This window comes from Lineus longissimus, chromosome 10 (assembly GCF_910592395.1).
Source record: "Lineus longissimus chromosome 10, tnLinLong1.2, whole genome shotgun sequence".
Lineage (NCBI taxonomy): Eukaryota > Metazoa > Nemertea > Pilidiophora > Heteronemertea > Lineidae > Lineus > Lineus longissimus.
The window spans coordinates 15,873,130-15,892,579 of record NC_088317.1 but is presented as its reverse complement, the minus strand read 5'-3'; the positions used below and the strand labels follow the sequence as shown (position 1 = coordinate 15,892,579).

Below are 19,450 nucleotides of genomic sequence, written 5' to 3'. Positions count from 1 at the left end.
CCAAATGTCCAATTTACATGCACCCGCTGAAATTGTCACATAGTTCACAGAGACAGTAGGTCGAGTGAGGCTTGACAACAATAATCACCATTGACGACGCTTGGAGAATGCAATGTACAGAAAGCATGCGACTACTTTGTCGCAAAGCTCGTACGAAATTGAAAAATCTTTCTCATTAAACTTATATAGTATTTAAAAAACAAATAACATCACTTCATAAATGGCTAGATGTAAGAACTATGTTATATACTTGATGAGAAAAAGTTATGTTTTAAACTACTTTTTGGTAGCTAAAAGCCAATCAAATGCCAGAAATTTGGTCATGTGACCGTCTCCAACACCACAATAAACAAATGGCGATTTCTGAAAAAATTAGCAGCTTGTCAGGTATAAAATCACCATTTACTCCTAAATGAGTTTGTTAAAATAAAATATCGTAGCATGATTGTGTACGCTGTGAATATATATCAGTAGTTAATCTCTTCTTATCTTCATTTTTATCTGAAAACTGTCAAAGTCAAATTGAATTCGGGTCGATCACTGTTTTCGACAACTACAAAAGCTAGGCCTAAGGCCTAGGGCAGGCCTATCTGCCAATCTGGACTGTCACAGTTATTTACCCAGCAGTTGAATGGTATTGTTTTTTTTGTTTTATTATCGTTTCATCTGAACTGACTCAGACTGCCCCAGCCCCCCCTCCCCCACCCCACCCCACCCCTAAAATTTGTGTATTGTAACTTCAAAACAATTGCAGTCGACAGGGTTGAAGTTGTTGTTCTGGTTTACAGAAAGAGACTTGCAAAATGGCACTTAGGCCTATATCAGTTGTATCATAAGACATTACACATATACAGGCCCCTAAATCCTTTCTTTGGCTTATCATCATGCAGTCCTTGCCAAAGTGATAAGTTCCTTTGTTGATATGATCTATACTTATAGGGTGTACGTGTAACATTTATGATGATTTCAGAATTTCCTTTCTCGGTTTTCAGTGGTTTAATTGCTGAAGTTAAGTGCCATCAATATGACTGAATAATATTGGAAGGTCTAGGAATCAATTATGGAGGAAGAGGAAGGGAAGAAGAGTCCTTTTGGGTCAGATGAGGAACAAGACCCTAGGGGAAGTTCCTCTAGCCTGACGGTTGAAAATGTCCGTCTTCATACGGAGCAGGCGAAGAAGAGGAGAGATTCAACCTCTTCTAAGGACAGTCAGCCACTCAGCCCGCTTAGTCCATTGAAGACGCCAGCATCCAATCCTAGTGCACAGTCATCCGTTGTCAGCGACATTACAGGCTCTAATAGGACAGATGAGAAAGACCTCCAGCTTCCAAAGAAAAAACCGTTGCCACCGATTGGGGTGACTGATGATGATGAGTTGGAAGAGCAGCAACGGAAAGGTAGGATGTGACACCCTGTACCTTTAATGAGATTAGTATGAATGTTTTATCAGTGTAATTAAGTTTAGAAAGCTTAAAGATTGCTGACAGCTCTTTTAATAGTACCGCAGCGGGACTCTTGGGACAAAACAAGCCAAGTTTCCACCCAGGTACTGTCATAATAAGTGAGAAAGCTGCCTTCAGATAGGAGAAAGTGAAGGAATCTTGTAAGCAACCTAGGCTTCACTTTGATACTTTCTGAGAGTAACACTAGCAGTATTAAAGTCAAGTACCTTAGTAAGTAAATCACTATCAATCATATTAGAAGCAGTGCAACAAAGAATTGCCCTCCATAACTATCTCAAAACAATGATGCTCACTGTGAGCTCATGTCAAATATGACGTCTGTGGCGTATACTGACTCAGTCACTGTACAAACATACTGGACATCATATGTGTTAACTCTTTATAGACTTGAATTTGGTTCTCAGTAACAGCCCAGTACCTGTGGCTGTGCCAAAGTGCTCACAATAATACAAGATGACCATACATTCCTTTTCCCTACCTAATATCATAGCATATGATTGTGTCTTAGGATCAGCCTCAACAGAGTTTTCTATCCCACGGCCCTCGTCGTTTTTCAAAGGCGAGGCAAAAACTACAATCGATGATGCTGCATCTATAAAGTCTGGTGTTTCAATGAAATCAGGAATGTCTGCCAAATCCACAGAGAGCAGGACATCTTCAAAACGGACAGTGTCATTTGCTGATGGGTGAGTTAAATTAAAATCTGGTGTCCTCCACACCATTAAACTAAGAAGCGTGACTCCTATCTTTATCCCATCCTAATGATATTTTTCTCGAAAAGTTCCCTGTGCAAAAAAAATGTAGATTCCTGACTGAAAAAAGAAAATCCCTTGAAGAATTAAAGTACAGTAGAACCTCTCTTAGTTGCCATGAGCAACAGAGCATGCAGGCTCAGGCTATGATGTCACTGATGACGTCACAAGGATGCCATGACGTCATCATGATGTCATGACGTCGAGTCAACAATCACAGCTGTCAGACAGTCCCTGAATGATCACTTCATTCAGTTGCGGTCATGCAGGCGCAGTGGACACCAAATTGCCACGTCAACATCATTAGAACCTCTCTTAGCGGACACCTCTCTATTAAGGACACTAGTTTTGGTCCCAATTTGGTTGTTTCCATTCAATTTGACCTCTCTAATCAGGACACCTCTCTATTAAGGACAGCACTTGTCAGTCCCGAGGGTGTCCTTAATAGAGAGGTTCCACTGTAATTATTACCTCAATAAATTTGTTCTTTGCCTTTACAGCTGAGCAGCAGTCACAGAAGCAAATCCCAGTCGCTCATATTTTGCGCAAAACTAATTTAAAACATGGTTTCTTCAACATGTCTTGAACTTGAACACTTGTACATTTCAGTGAGCCCACAAAATTAAAAGTCAGTAAAAAAGAAAGTACGATTGCAAACAAAGAGGTAACAAAGCGGAAAGGTGCGGATGGCAAAGAATTCGTGGTCATTTCCATAGATGCACAGACGGAATGGAGTTGGTTGGAGGACTTGAAATCCGTGGGGAAGTCGGCCCTCAGCGACCCGACCCCTGTGACTAAAACAGGTATGCATGGGCAGATATTATTTCGGCTAAATTTTGATTTGTATTCATGTATTCTTATGGCCAGTTTCCACTAGGCAGCGCAAGCAAAGAAACCATGTGCCTTTCACTGACGTTGGATAAGTTTCGATGTATTGTAAGTTATTGACCTGACAATTGTGCGGAGTACAAAGTTTGAAAGTGGCAAAACCGGTCCATTGGACTGCTTTCCTTGGCCCGGTCGTTCACATCAGGTTTTGTGACTAAGGCTAGCGTTAATGTGAATTGGTGTTATCTCCTTCAAGTAGGGTCGTTAGACTTAACAACAAGTTACGCTAATGCCAGCAAAAGTGACAAAAAATTTTTGAACAGCTAGACCTTGATGTATGATTATTGAGCCTGTTAGCGTCATGTTTTTGTGCCCAGTGCTTGTGGTAGTTTGCACAGTTTGAAAAAACTCACCTAAGAGGTGGTGATGTTTGATAATCGTGGCAATATAACAATACAGTGGAACCTCCTTTGGCAGACACCTCTCTATTAAGGACTATCTCTCTATTCAGGACACTAGTTTTGGTCCCATATCGGTTGTTTCCATTCAATTTGACCTCTCTAATCAGGACACCTCTCTATTAAGGACAGCACTTGTCAGTACCACGGGTGTCCTTAATAGAGAGGTTCTACTGTATTTAGGATGAGTGATTATCGCCTTGCACTACACTTCTCAAAGTCTCATTTACTCTGTGGAATTTGGACACTTTCTTTTTTGGAGGGGTAGGGCTGTACAGTAGAACCTCCCTTAGTGGACACCTCTCTACTAAGGACAACCTCTCTATTAAGGACACTAGTTTTGGTCCCAAAGTGGTGGATTCCATTCAATTTGACCTCTTTAATCAGGCCATCTCTCTATTAAGGACAGCACTTGTCAGTCCTGGGGTGTCCTGAATAGAGGAGTTCTACTGTACGATAAACGACCCTGAGAATTACGAGCATACCTTATATATAGGAATAAGTCTAAACTTGAAAAAATATATCGTTCGTTATAAGATTATTCTGGGTCGCTTGATTTGTCAACAATTTCTGTTCAGTTTTGCTATTTTCTCCTCAACCAGATCAGTCTCCAAGGCCCGCTCTCTATACGCACCGCCTGTCTTTTGAGGGAAAGCTCCCTCCCTCTAGCCTCACGCAAAAATGTGGTATGATCTTTTTCAGTAGATGCATGCTTTATAGAAATAACCATTGTTTATGGAAAGGGATAAGGTTTATTTTTAATGTTTTTGTTGGGGGCGAGTTGTTGGTTGACAAAGATGCAAAAACTGTACAGTAACCCGCAAAGTTTTCTTGACTCTTCAGGGGTATAGCTACCTTTTTGGTCTTGGCGGGGGGGGGGGGGCAAAAGGCTCTGTTGGGGGCATTCTTCGGCCAAAATTATGGTAAAAAACAAGCCCCCCATTTGCCCCCTGGCCCCCCCCCCCCCCCTGCTAGCTACACCCATGCTCTTTATTGCAGAAATATTTAGAAAATCGAATTTTCACATTAAGTCTAAATGATAGCATCCTATTTATTAGTTTAATACCCAATTTAATCTTCCAAGTCGTAATTTCAGTTATTCTAGCTCTTAAACATCTCAACTAGAATTCCTGTTTCAGAGGTAGTCATTAGCCATTAGCAGGACATGTAACCATTATGTGAATTTATTCTCTGTTCTTTGTGCAGGGCCACACTGTATGGTACCACATTCGAATGAAATCAAATCAAGTCGTATTGAAATACCTGAAAAGTAGAATTGAATGACCAGAGAAAACAATGAAATATTGATTCAAGTGTGTTTGATGTTTTCGCCAACTTCGTATCAATCTTTGCAAATCTTTCCTCTGTGCGGTTACGGCAGTGACGTGTCTCATCCTCATGGAAATGACCAACATGGTATTGGAGTGGTACGATGGCCCATAGAGGACATGTGTTTATTTTCAATATATTAGAATATTTTTCCTTTTTACAATGCGTTTTTTTCTCTCGAAATACAACCGCCGCCGGATTTATTTCTCACCGCCGAAAAAATAATTCCCACCGCCGGGTTAAAAATAATAATTCCCACCACCGCCAAAGAAAATAATATCCACCGCGGTGGAAAATAATATCCACCACGGTGGATATAAACGCATGTCCTCTATGGGCCACCGCAGAGTGGTGTAGGCCTTTAGATAACAGTGGTGTATAGGTGCTGCAGTGTATGGGAGTGTACTTGAAATACATGTATGAAGCCAGAAAGACTATGTCTGTTGGTAGCCAATTCCCAGTCCCAATTTTGATGTGGTTTGAACTGGCTCATCGCAGATTGGGGTAACGTTGACATCTGCTGGTCTCTGAGGAAGTACACATTGCAAGGCTGAGGTTTCAATCTCTTTGATGGTGTGTGTTTCTCTTGCATGACATTCATTGGTTTTCCAATCACTTTTACTACAGCTTCCCGGCTCACTGAAGAGTCATCATCGGAGTCGAGTATTGACGGTGAGATATGCTGATGTATCTTACGCTTTTAGCTTTCTAGCTCTTTATTCCTTTCTGTCATTGATATTGATTGCTGTTAGGATTCCAGGCATGTCCTTTATTGCTTATTGCTCTACCCACTTGCTGTTAGCATTCCAGGCATGTCCTTTATTGCTTATTGCTCTACCCACTTGCTGTTAGCATTCCAGGCATGTCTTTTATTGCTTATTGCTCTACCCACTTGCTGTTAGCATTCCTGGCATGTCCTTTATTGCTTATTGCTCTACCCACTTGCTGTTAGTATTCCAGGCATGTATTTTATTGCTTATTGCTGTTGGCAGTCATTTTAGCATTGGCGGAACCCCAAATATTTGCCAAATTGGAGATGGACACTTTTGCTTCTTACTTTTTAATTCCCATCGTCAAGTAGCCAAGGTGGGGGCAGAGGTGCTAATCACCTGCAGTCTTGGAAATAGGTTTGACACTTGATCTTGAGCAGATATTGTGGGAAAAAAACTGGGTGTTTTTGGATAACAACCCCCTGCGAAAATCCTAGCATGCAACATACATACATGTAGGTACAAACACTGAGTTAAACAATAATGGCTATCCTAATACAGCATTCCCTGCAAAGCATTTTGTACTCATGTTGGTCAGAAGATATTTTACTGCCAAAATTGGCACCACAGGGGGCCTGAAGGCAGTTGCCTCTATCGCCATGAATTTCTAGCCCTGTTACACTCTATTTTAGATTTCCCACAACCATCAATCAGAATATAACTTTTAAAAATTCTATTGTAGATGATCTCGTTGAGGACGAAAGCGGGACGACGAAATCGAAGAGTGGCCCTAGCACGCCATCTGGTGGATCCAGCGCCCAGGATGATGTGGTTGCTTACCCTCAACCTGCTGTCAGTGACGCGTATGGCATCCCGCTGCTCGAGTTGAGTAGTGATTCTGACGTAAGTGACATGATGCCCATTTTCAAATGTCCATATACCTCATTGAAGATAGTTTTTTAGCAATTTGCTTCTTTCCAAGAGTCGCGTGCGTTTGAGTGGCCAAACTTTGCCATGTTATCAGTTATGGAGTCAGGCTCTGTTAATTTTGACAACACATCAAGACTTTGGGCGGTTTTTTTCAGTGTATATTTTATGGTTATCAAATTTTAAAACTCAGATGTTTTTGACAGTTTTCTGACGACGACTCTGAAAGTGAACCTCCAGTCGAAGGGGAAGATTCAGATATAGTCCAGGGCATCGGACCGCCGCAAATCTTACAATATAAAAGAGAATCTGAGGACCAGCCTCCACAAGTCAACAATCCACGACTCCTAGCCCCATCACCCGGTCAAGATACCGACAATATATCATCCTACGATCAAATGTTCTCCGCACCTTGCGAATACTGCGGCAACCAAGTAAAGCCGTTTCCGACGTTGGAGCAACAGGACTCGCAACCTCCGGAAGATCTTTATTGCTGCGATAAATATCGCGAGTTTGTTCACTTTACGTTGACGCATCCCTTGAATGATCAGTTGAAGGAGGACAAGGAGATTGATATCGCGCCCCATCCGCCACACGGAAGCAAGCTTGCTCGGAGGGCGGCAAAGGAGCGCGCTGCACAGAGGTATGTATTGGGGGGGGGGGGGGGGGTTTGTACCCTTTTCCCTCTTACCTTTATCTTTATTTTGCTTGATTTTGTAAAAGAAATACCACTTTTTTGAAGTGATGTAGCCAAATTCAATTCCATGCTCTTTCTTTATTGCAAAGGGACCACGTCTGCTTCAAATCAATCATGTTGGCATTTGTAAAGCGCTCCAATTACTCAGCAAGTGGGTATTCTGGAGCGCTTTTTTCCCAAAAGGCAACTGCAAAAAGGTAGGCCTTTAGGAGGGACTTGAAAGTCTGGAGGGAATCAATGTTACGGAGCTTTTGCAGAAGCTGGTTCCACAGTTTTGGAGCAGCTACCGTAAAGGAACGACCACCAAGAGTCTGACAATTGAACCGAGGAACCTCTAGGAACATCCCAGATCCTGATCTAAGTCTTTGGCGTTCGATCCTTCTTAACTGAATCATGGATCTGAGATATCCTGGGGCTTCCCCAGTCAAGCACTTAAACACCAAGAGTAGAACCTTGTACTGGATCCTGAGCTTGACTGGTAGCCAGTGCAGGTGAACCAGCACAGGGGAAATATGGTCAAACTTTCCCACCAAACCCTCTAAAGTACTGGAACTGAATTTGTTTACATTGCGATGAACTGTTTTAAGTGGTGATACACCCCATCCCCTCCCTCCCCCCATGTGTAATACGCCATTTCTAGTGCTGGTGAAGTTTAGAAGTACTCGGTGATATTGGTCCCTTCCCTGTACCACAGACAATAATAAATCCTTATTGACCATGTAAATTTCTTTCCTATTACATGTAATTAAAGTGTGACCCATTTAGACTGTAGTTAGTTTGTTTACAGTGTTGTGAACTGATTTAATGTTGTTATGTGTTGAGCTATCCTTGCAAAACTTTGAAGGATCGAGGTATTTACCACACGATACAATTTTTTTTTTGTGAAGCAGCTTTCTGGTGACCGAAATTGGCTCAGTCAACTACCAGGTTGTCTCAGAGGATATGTTTACTTACACTCAAAGAACCATTGTCAGGGTTCTGTTTGAGTGTATTGTAAACGTACTCTCTGACGGAACCCTGACTATGGAAAATACCTCCATCCATCTGCTCCTTTGCGCGCAAGCCTGCTTAATGCAAGTATCAATTCGTTTCTTGTACCCCCCCCCCTCCTCAAGGGTAGTTAAGCTATCACCACTTATCTTTGCCGATGCTTGAGTAGTATTTATTTTTCCTTTAGTGAAAATTTGGCGAAGCTGGAAAGAATAAGGATGCTAATGTGTCGATGTCTTGTCAAACATACAGCCTTACCCAGTAAAATTAGTTCGGTTACTTTATATGACGGTGATAACTGATATATTGTTGATGGTGATGTCTTGACGAAAGAAAAAGTAGCATTGGTGAAAAAAGGGTGATGCTTGAGCCTTAAGATGTCATTATAGGGTGATAAGGTGTCGTACCCTTGAGGAGGGGGGGTACAAGACACGAATTGATACTTGCATAAGTGACGTGCTTTAATTGCTAATGTATTCTAATAGCTCATGTTGATATGTGTTGTTGTGACTAAAGGGAAGCAGGCAGAATACGAGCGGCCATGAGGTAAGGTAGACCCTGCCAGAATCATTTCACACGAATACTGTAACCCCAAGATATTTGCCTTCCGTTTAATTTTTGCATTTAAAACAAAATGACATAAACAGTATTTGGTAAAACATGAAAAAAGAAAATGTCCAAAGTACTTAATTTTGGGAAGAAGGCCTTTGGAATGTTGATATCAAGTTTTAAATATGTAAAAAGAAAATGCCCAAAGTATTTCATTTTGGGAGGAAGGACTTAAAAATCTTGATACCAAGTTCAAAAATGTGAAATTAAACGGATGAAAATTCTTGTCACAAAAGTATTCTATGAGCAAAATTTCAAAGTGCCGACCAAGTTTATGGAACCTATAAAAATATGGGTATGTCGTCGATCAACATGATCAGGGTTTTGATGCAAACTTGAAATATACTCGTATTGGAATTGACGTTTTTTTGTGGAGTGGTGCCACTTCAGAGCACAGAGAACTGTAGAATAACCAAAAATGAAAAGATTGGGACAAAAAAGAAGAAACGGTGACGTTTTCCCTTCTACAACTCGCTCTGTCAACAAACGTAGACAGTGCTTTTGAGATTTTGGTTTTCAATTACGGTTTACAGCATGTATGTTCAATAAAGTTCTAACTCCTCAACAGCTCCTAGTTTGCATTCACAAAAGTAATCCTCAAGAGATTAGGTTGGAACAAAGTCGGCAGGCAGCTTGCGGGGGAAAAGAGAGTGGAGGCAAATACTCCCTCACTTCACCAAAAGTCATGTTTGTGACCATGATTTTGGCCGAAAAATTGTGCCAACTTGCCTGCCAAGAGACCCTTTGCACCCCCCCCCCCCCCCCCCCCAGGCCAAAAAGCTGGCTACACCCCTGATATTTTCACTAATTTCAGACTTGAGCCACATAAATCTCTTGAAGTTAACTTGTATTTTCCAACTTGCATGCACCTTGTATAAGTAGCGTTGATTGATTAGGTTGGATTTCTCTGCAGACCAGCATGCTTCAAATAGTCACATGTCACACAATTACAGTGTTCTAAGTTCAATATATGATTGACACTTAAGTTCACGTCGCAACACACTTTGCATACAATCACGTCACTCTCGTCTAAGTTCTAACACACTGACAATCAGATCTCGGCAGTTCCTTCTTGACATTTTGATTCTCTGGCCAGATCATTCTTCGCTGTGCTCCAATTATAGTACATGTAATCCTGTTTTCAACTGCCCCTTTCTTTAGGAAAAAGTAATCTTTCTATGCCTTCTATGGGTGAAAGGCAATGCATGTTATAAGTATAACAAGGCAAAAAAAACGTAATGTTAAAGTATTTTTGGTAATGGGATCTATCGGTTTTAGCAATTCCTTTGGTGTCCTTATTATTTGTTTGGGTCATACAGTTATCAATAACAGTTGGACAATGTGCAGCAAGTTTATAATTAACTGTTGGACAATGTGCAGCCAGTTATCATTAACTGTTGGACAATGTGAAGCCAGTTTATCATTAACAGTTGGACAATGTGCAACCAGTTATCATTAACAGTTGGACAATGTGCAGCCAGTTTATCATTAACAGTTGGACAATGTGCAACCAGTTATCATTAACAGTTGGACAATGTGCAGCGACTTATCATCAACAGTTGGACAATGTGCAGCGACTTATCATCAACAGTTGGACAATGTGCAACCAGTTATCATTAACAGTTGGCGACGATTGCCACTTATCATTTTGGGCATTGTGCAGCCCATTTATCAATATCATCAACTGTTGGACATGTCAAAAACCCGGCCCTAAACTGAACATTTCTTGAAACATTCTAAGTTGAGTCGTGACAGAGAAACGCAGTAGCACTCCCAGTTAATTACCATTTCACTCAGCCGGCCTATCTTGTTAGTTTTCTTTTACGAATGAAACATGGATTTAATATCGCTTCCTCTTCAGAATGAGGGAACGAGAGATGCAGCGACAACAAGCAGCGGCCGCCGCCATGTCCACCGGAGCAGCACCTACAAATTTCTTCTCCTGTGAGTACGAATAATGTCCTGTAAATTCTTGTTTTGCTTTGGTGCTCTAAGTTTGTGTTTTAAAAAAAAAAAAAAAAAAAAAAAAAATTGTGTTTTTAAATCATCTGCTATTGTAAACCTTTTAATTTTTGTTTCTGGTTGTTTTCTCGATCAATTATTTTTGCAAATTAGATATAAATTTGAGAAAATATTCTCGAAAAATGTCTGTGAAAATTTGCAAATGAAACACCCTGAACAAGCCCTGCTAAGGAGAAACTAATCAAAATATTGCGTGTTTTTCTTTGTAATGCTGGTGTGGTTTTCGACTGTTGCTGATTGGTTGTTTCCATTCAGTCTACGGTAACCTTTCTAATCAGGACACTTCTCTAGTATCAAGGACAGTACTTGTCAGTCCCGAGGGTGTCCTTAATAGAGAGGTTTTACTGTAACACTTCAGGAACTTTCCAAGTTGTCAAAATTAACTCCTAGAGAGATGATTTGCATTTAATTTGACGTGATGTTTTATTAAAATTCTGTGTGCTGTTTATGGCTTGTTTGTTTGTTTACTGTAATGTTTCGTCTTTGTACGCAGCGGGCACATCCAATAGAATCTCGGACAGTAAGTAGCTATTGTGTCTCGTCCTCTCTCGTGTGTGTCGCTTTCAGCAGACAAATCCCAAATCGGCCCAATGTGAGCGTATCCACTTTTCAGCACGAATATGCCTTGTTCAGTGTCGCTTTCCATGTGCCATTATGATTATATGGGCCATTCTACCTAAAAATTGACTGGCATTAAGAACCATCCTAGGATAAGTGTGCCACCAAACCATAATTTTGAGCTTTTCCTTTCTATGGTCAAATTGCCCCCCCACCCCCACCCACCCTCAATAAATTTGAGATGGGCTGCAATTCAGACCAAACTCTAAACAGTCAACAACTGTACTCTTAAATCAGGCGTGAAAAGATCTTATCAGTTTGTGCACTCATCTGCTTCAATCGGCCAAACTGGGCCAAAATATTGCAATGTGACACTTGAAGATAGATGACAGAGTGATGACGTCATGATTGTAAGATCATTGTAACAAAAAGATGTCACAGTGACAAGGTGTCGGTGTCATCATTTTCAAATATGGCGCTACGAGTGCTGAAAAAGGGGAAATGCATACCGATGGTTGTTCACAGTTAAATTCTTAGTTGGGATTTGTCTGTAGCTACTTGTAGAGATGACTTGCATGATGGAAGGGCAAACAGCGTCGGGGAAACTTAACAGAGCTATGTCCCTCGTGACGTCTAGTGGTTTGTTGAAATTCCACCAGACGACGCAAGCGACATGGCTCTGTTACATTTTCTGACGCTGTCCGCCACTACGTCACGGAAGTCATCTATATCCGTAATCCTGCCTTTTTGCCTTGCAGCCAAAACCTCTCCCCAGTAAAATGTCAAAGTCAAAAATATTTCAGTCACTAGTCAGTAGAAATTGAAATAGTCAATATTTTGTAGCATTTTCAAAAGGTTTATATTTATATTTCTAGTTGATACTTAAAATGCCATAACGTAATAAATGTGTATCAGTCAGTTGGAATTGAAATAGTCAATACTTGTAGAATTTTTGAAAGATTAGATCGATATTTCTAGGCGATACATTACAGGAGTTGTGTATTCTATGATAATGACTTAATTTTTCAACTATGAAGAATACATGCAAGTGTTTTTAGTTACATGTATCTATGACAGATTGTCTTAAAAAACAACTGTTAAAAGTAGTTTACAGTATTTCATCTGCTTCAAAAAAAAGATTGAAATGATTATCATATGTTCTTTATTTATTCACGAGAACTAGTAGACAAAAAAAGGCTCACTGTCTGAGTTTGAATCTAAGATGAAAAAATGCAGATTCACACACAACTGGATTTGATATTTTGACTGATAAATACAGGAATTGGATTCCCTTTGAGTTGTCTCATCTAGATCCTTTCGAAGTCGACAGGTTTTAAAGGCCTATGCAATTTGAAATTTGTAATTTTATCTCAACAGCCAGTATAAATGATCGTGATACTGATAGTGGTAGTACTCCAATGCTAACCCAAGACCCCCCCCCCCCCCCACCCACCCTGCCAGTTTTCATATAAAGTGCTTTTATATCCCAATTCCTGCTTCAATCAAACCTACAAGTAATTTGATATGAGCCAGAGGAAAAACTTGTTTGTAGGTTTAAAATTTCCCAATTCGAATGCAGCAATTTTTCACCTATTATTGCATGTGCCTACACCAATTTGACTCTTTCTTCCATTTTCATATATTATTGCATGAGAATCTGAAATTACCTTCAGATAAAAAGTTAATCAAATTGCATCAGATTCACCGCAACATCACTGCTTTCGAAATAGGCTTCTCAATTTCCTCACTGAAAGTTTCCCCTTCACATAAAGCAATCACCGACACGACAGTACGCATAGTTTCAGTAGAATTCTGTGTAGCATGTCCCGGAAGTATCTCTTGAACTATCCCCACAGCATGCCGTCACATCCCTTGTTTTAATCTTCCTGCCTTTATTTCAGTCCAAAGATTTTGATATCTAAGTAACTAATATCCCCAGCATCAGATTATCATTATCGGGGTCATAACCCTGTTGGATTTTCGCCTGAGGTATGAAGTCCTCTACAGGCTGCTGGCTGGCATAGACACTCAGGTACAAAGTACCGCACCTCTTTATAGTATCATCCAACACAGCCCTTTAATTCATCCCTTTTTGAGCCTCAAAGCTCCACCCAAGGCAGAAAAGAGTATGTGATGATGATATTCTTGAACATTACATTAAAGAGGTTGAATAGCGCCTCCAGAAGCAAGCAACAGCGCCACCCGTAGCAGAAATAAGAACTGCTTAGTGACGTCATGGTTTCCATATACGGCATCTCATTTGCATATTTTTACAACCTTATTTACTACGAGTTATAAATATGCCAGTAGCACGTGGATCATGCCGGGCGGCGCTGTCAGGTGTTTCCACTATGGGTTACATAATCGGCTACAAAGAGGCCAGTGTTCTTGTAAATGAAGTTAGCAATGATAGCGAAAGAATGTTAGTGTATGTTACGCAGTCAATAGCGATAGTAGTGAGTTGGAGAGAGGAGAAAATGGAAAATGGAGAGAATAGTAGTATGGATTTCGAGTCCCAAGAAGAAACTTTGCAAAGTTTTCATCAAACTGATAATCATATTCCTTCCTTCTCTGTCTCCAACAATTAAAAGTTGCTGCAGTCAACCTGATACGTTTATCCGCGAGCGAATGGACGAGACGAGCATTTTTCAAGCATCCGAATGGTACCTTACAGATCCGCAAGGGGCGCGTTACCGAAAATGTTGCAAAAATCAATAACGTGATCGAAAATATTGTCATATTTTTCAAGATGAGAGTATGTAAATGATACACAAACGGTAAACCAATGAAAGGCCAGTATCTATTGAACCTTACAAGTGATTTGGGGGCCTTGAAACTCCTTATATTTATCAATGAAACCTTATTCCCGCCTAAGGTTTTGACCGGGCCGTGCAAAACTCCCCTTTTTTTCCCGGGCAGTTTCCTTTAACACCTTCAGCGCCGAACCACGTAGATCTACGTGGCCCAAATCTCTCTCTGAGCTGGTTATCGGAGTCTCACGGACTTCATGAAAGAACTACGCCATCGCCATCTTCAGGGCAAGGTAGGAACTGAAAAGACCATACCTTGCCCTGAAGATGGCGATGGCGTAGTTCAGGACTTTAAATGACTTCATGAAAGAACTACGCTATCGCCATCTTCAGGGCAAGGTAGAAACTGAAAAGACAGTTCCTACCTTGCCCTGAAGATGGCGATGGCGTAGTTCTTTCATGAAGTCCATGAGACTCCGATATCCAGCTCAAAGGGGAGGGGATTTGGGCTACGCAGATCTACGTGGTTCGGCGCTGAAGGTGTTAATACATGGTAGTATGCACTGTAAGAATCCAGTGCATCCCGGGTGTTGTACTTGTAGCTAAAGGGTTAAATCAACTGAATCAAATGATATTCCAAATTCATTCTCAGTACCTTCTCGGAATAAAATTGTAAGTAGCCTCATCGAATTTTTCCACATTTTCAGTTGCTCGACAGATGAAGACAATCAACTACCAGCTGTCGTCCCAACGTTGCCTGGAGGAAGGCTGGACCGTACGCATCCCCTCGCCGCTCATGGAGGACGATAACGAACCAAACGTCTTCATCGCTGAGCCTCTTTCTGAATTCGGCGATGACGACGAGTACCAATTCATTGACTTGATGGGCCAATCACACGTCGACGGCGATACGTCAAGGCGGGAAGATTCAAATCGCACCGACTTAGGTGGGAAGAAACAGCACGCAAAGTCTTCAAACGTCGAGGGTAGGACAACGAAACGTGGACGTGATTCAACGCTGCCCGGCGTGGACGAACGACAAGGCGGCGATGAGTCGAGAGGAAGAAAGAGCAAACAGGGTAAACAAACTGGTAACAAGGATAGTTTACAAGGGGGCGACGGAGTGCAGAAGAAGGGGCGGAAGGGTGGTGTGAAGAGCTTCTCGTTGCAGCGGCCAGATGATGCGGAGGTTTCGCAGGGTGAGTCCACAGAGGTGGAGTCACCGCGGAAACTTGCCTTGAAGGCTCTTGCTAGGGTAAGTATACCGTGTTATAATGGTTGTCTGTGACAAAGTATAGGTGGAATACCCTTGCGACCTTTACCATCATCAAAAATTGTTACACTTGAGGGTTGAATCTGTTCACTGGATCAAATGTATTGCGAATTGTTGACAGTTTGACACTGGCAGTTTGACTAGTGTCCAAAAGCGATTCCTCTGGACTGATGTTGTAGAACTTGAAGTGAGTACTCAAACTTACCACCAGGGTAAGAAGAGGTGCTCCTGTCACTGTCAGAGTTGAGTAACCGCACAAATGAGCTGTTAACATTGGTGTAACATGCGACAAGGATCGGCGGTTTGAATCTTCAGAATCATCCAATTGATCGGAACTATGAACGAAACATATTTTCCAGGCCAAAAGAAGAATGCTTCGACAGTGGTACTACCCCGATGGTACAAAGTTCCTGACCGTCTTCCCTGATGGTTCCGGTAATGTCTTCTACCCGTCCGGCAGCGTCGCCATCACCATTTCTCACGTCTCGCGAGGACAGCTGTGCTACGTCATCCATGATGACAAGAAGGAGACTGGTGTACCGATGTTGGGCGTATTTGAACCAAACGGTTTTGCCGGCTGTTATTTCCCTAACGGAGACTTGAGGTGAGTTCTTTGTTTTTGAAATCAATGGCGAAAATTATTAAGGAATTGAGACCGAACTGAAGGTCTTGGTCGTGTCTTTGAATACTGTGAGGGTGGAACTAAAATGTTGGCTAAGGCAGCAGCCGGGATTTTGGGGAAAATGGCAGCTACACATTATACGAGCAGAGTTTGGTCAGACAACCAACGACACAGAGAGTTGTCGATTTATATTCTGAAACACCTCAAACTCTACAATGAAATCTGATTTGACTGCTTTTTGAGACGATAACTTGAGCTCTATAGTAATAGATACATCAGTCTTTAAATGCAATTAAGTGTCATGAGTAGCAGACATGAATTGCGGTGCTTCTGCGAGCCTGTCGCCGTAATTTTTCGATTGAATTTCAGGCTCTACCTCGATCAGCTCGGAGGTGTGGAGCATGATTTTCAGGGCGGTCGCAAGCGGCGATGGAGTTGGAAAGATCAGTCCACGCACGTTCACGCACCACCATTCCAACCAATCTGCTTCTCCTTGAATAATCGACTAAGCGTGCGTGTCATGAGCCAGGCCAACATTGCGTTGACGTTTAGGGATAAGAATCGGAGTTGTCGATTTAGTGTCGGAGCCAAATTAAAGGTGAGGTTTTTGTAGTAACTGAGCTTCAGATGAAATTAATTATGTATGTAATTTCAAACACAAAAGTACCTTATTCGTACATGATGCCGATCTTGCAAAGCTAATTGTGCTTGTCGCTTTCTTATCATGAGTAGACTTTAGGTACTGTCAGTGTTTTTGTTTTTTAAATGAAACGAAAGGATATTGCTGACTTGATTGTGTTGCGTTTCAGCTCGTCAACCCAGGTTTGATACCGCCAAAAGAAGTAGATGAAGACTTGCTGTATATAAATGAAGTTAAAGCCAAAGTGGAGTAAGTATTTCTAACTTCCTTCTTCCTCTTCGGCATTTGTACTATAAAGGAAAGATAGTTTCAGGAGTTTGTTGTTTCTGTTTGATCATTCTCTCATTTGCCAATTTTCAAAAGGTACTTGTTGAGTTGTCAACAAGTTTAAATTGCTCTGAGAAAATATCTTTCATTTGGCCAAAAAAATGCTGCCAAAGTGTGTTTTTGTGTTTAGGTAGGCTCCTGCCATGAGCCATTGGGTGATATGAATAAAGACTAGCAAATGCTTTTACTCCGGTTTTGTACAGGAAGGCCTAGTGTAAATGTACATTGAGATTTAGATAAAAGCATTTGCTAGTCTTTATTCATATCGCCCAATGTTTTGCCCAAAGGCATATTCCTAGGAGACTTTGTCTGGGCATAATGTTGTCTTAGGGGCTGTCCATATAGTAGGCACCAGTACCGGTACGTACCGGGGGGAGGGGGGAGCAGAGCCAATGGGGAGCGACAGCTTTTGAAGCATTCATTCTTTGAATCATCCTGCCCAGCTGTCGTGACGGATTTCATTTTCATTTGAAACTTATCGAAAACATTCCTTCTTTTTCAGGACGTTACTAAACCGTGTCTCCAACCTGCTGAAATTCCCCAAGTCACCAAAATTAGATAAGATGAAACTGCCTCTTCACGTGACAAGCATGGTCGAACGAAATGAGAAATTACGAACTCAAGCAGCGGGCAAAACGCCACGGAAAGAGAGTAACATAACTACGGTTGTTTCAGTCAATTGATTGGTGAACTCAAACTTCGAACAAGGACATGAAGGATGTACAGTAGAACCTCTCTATTAAGGACACCCTCGGGACTCACAAGTGCTGTCCTTAAAAGAGAGGTGTCCTGATAAGAGAGGTGAGAGGTCAAATTGAACTTAATGTATGTTCATGAACATATATAAATGTCTGTAAATTGCAAAAAAATGTACTGTAAATTGGTAACGCCAAAATTCCACGTCTGTTTTATTTTCTCAGATTTGAGGGATAATTGTCATTTGCCAAAATTAATTGCAAATAAACAAATTTTGATTAGAGAACCGAAAGAATGTTTGAACTCGGCCAAATTAAAAATCGTGAAAATTTTATTTTTTGTGAGTTGCAAAAATGGAAAGTGGTGGAAATTTGATGGTTTGCAGTACATGTTTTAGAGGTTTAAGTTATGACTCAAGTTATGGTTCATTTTATACTACTTTGCTTTCATTCTTGGCATTAACAATGACAAGAGCCAATTACTGATGGCTCTCACAAATGCCAATAAGTATAATATTATACTTCCTTATTTCTAATTGCTACAAACCGTCCATTCCAAAACCAAGGTATTTTTACCTGCTGTCCAAATGTGATATTTTGTAAATAGAAGAGTATGAATAAAGTTGCCATTACTTTTACACGGTTTTGTCATTTGGTTATTTTTTATGGTATGATGTCAGCCCCTCTGTCTTCGTGAGATGGACGCATGCCAAATACAGCTCGGAGAGAGCAAGTCATGCATGAATCTGGTTGTGCTTCGGAAAAATTAGGGCCTACTCGTAGCTCCAAGACCTCCAACCCTCAATAGAGGACTGTGATGTTGTGGTTATAAGAATAGGGACCTACTTTTTCGGCCCAAAGACCCCTTGTCTATCAATTAAGGACAGTCCTCGTTTTACAAATGCACCTACTTTTTCGGTCCAAAGACCTCTGTCTATCAATTGAGGACATTGAAACAGGCAACTAGTTGTTGGTTCAGATGTCCGTCTCCAATAAAGGACAGTTCTAGTTGTGCTACTGAAATATGGGGATCAACTTGTCGGTTCAAAGACATCCATCCCTCAAAGCTAGCATCTCACATTCACAGCCTTGTCTCTCTCACAGCAGTCATCTGGGTCTACTGTCTGGTACTGACCTAACATCTCACTGTGCTCTAGATGACATGCACACCAGGGCCTACTGCCTTAGGCTGAGCCATCATCTCACCATGCTTGTGAAGACAGGTACAACGTACTTGGCCGTCTCTTCTATACCGCAGGTACAAGGGCCTAACGAAAAATATCTTGGATTCGCCATTGTAACAGCTACTGTCATCGGCTTGGTTGTGACAGTGCCTAGGATGAGTGAAACCAGCTGGTAACTACTATTCAGATCTCGGACATTGAAGCAGCTACTGTCATCAGATTGGTTGTGACAGTGCCTAGGATGAGTGAAGCCAGCTGGTAACTACTATTCAGATCTCGGACATTGAAGCAGCTACTGTCATCAGATTGGTTGTGACAGTGTCTAGGACGAGTGAAGCCAGCTGGTAACTACTATTCAGATCTCGGACATTGAATCAGCTACTGTCATCAGATTGGTTGTGCCAGTGTCTAGGACGAGTGAAGCTGGCTGGTAACTACTATTCAGATCTCGGACATTGTAGCAGCTACTGTCATCAGATTGGTTGTGACAGTGTCTAGGACGAGTGAAGCTGGCTGGTAACTACTATTCAGATCTCGGACATTGTAGCAGCTACTGTCATCAGATTGGTTGTGACAGTGTCTAGGACGAGTGCATGAAGCTGGCTGGTAACTACTA

At 41.5% G+C, this 19,450-nt stretch overlaps 1 protein-coding gene across 4 annotated transcripts; it reads left to right on the top strand.

Annotated features, from left to right (window-relative positions):
• The first annotated feature begins 334 nt into the window (after positions 1 to 334).
• LOC135494629 (uncharacterized) lies at positions 335 to 18,288 on the top strand. Of its 4 annotated transcripts, XM_064782768.1 has the most exons (15): positions 335 to 387; positions 993 to 1,397; positions 1,972 to 2,149; positions 2,825 to 3,018; positions 4,104 to 4,187; positions 5,458 to 5,502; positions 6,283 to 6,443; positions 6,674 to 7,110; positions 10,625 to 10,707; positions 11,279 to 11,305; positions 14,801 to 15,348; positions 15,726 to 15,970; positions 16,358 to 16,586; positions 16,798 to 16,877; positions 17,458 to 18,288. In XM_064782768.1, the coding sequence occupies exons 2-15, from the start codon at positions 1,061 to 1,063 to the stop codon at positions 17,636 to 17,638; spliced, it is 2,829 nt and encodes a 942-aa protein (XP_064638838.1). In that variant the 5' UTR covers positions 335 to 387; positions 993 to 1,060; the 3' UTR covers positions 17,639 to 18,288. The 4 variants fall into 4 exon arrangements, with proteins under 4 accessions (XP_064638838.1, XP_064638840.1, XP_064638839.1 ...); XM_064782770.1 differs by lacking the exon at positions 4,104 to 4,187; XM_064782769.1 differs by lacking the exon at positions 11,279 to 11,305.
• The last annotated feature ends 1,162 nt before the right edge of the window (positions 18,289 to 19,450 follow it).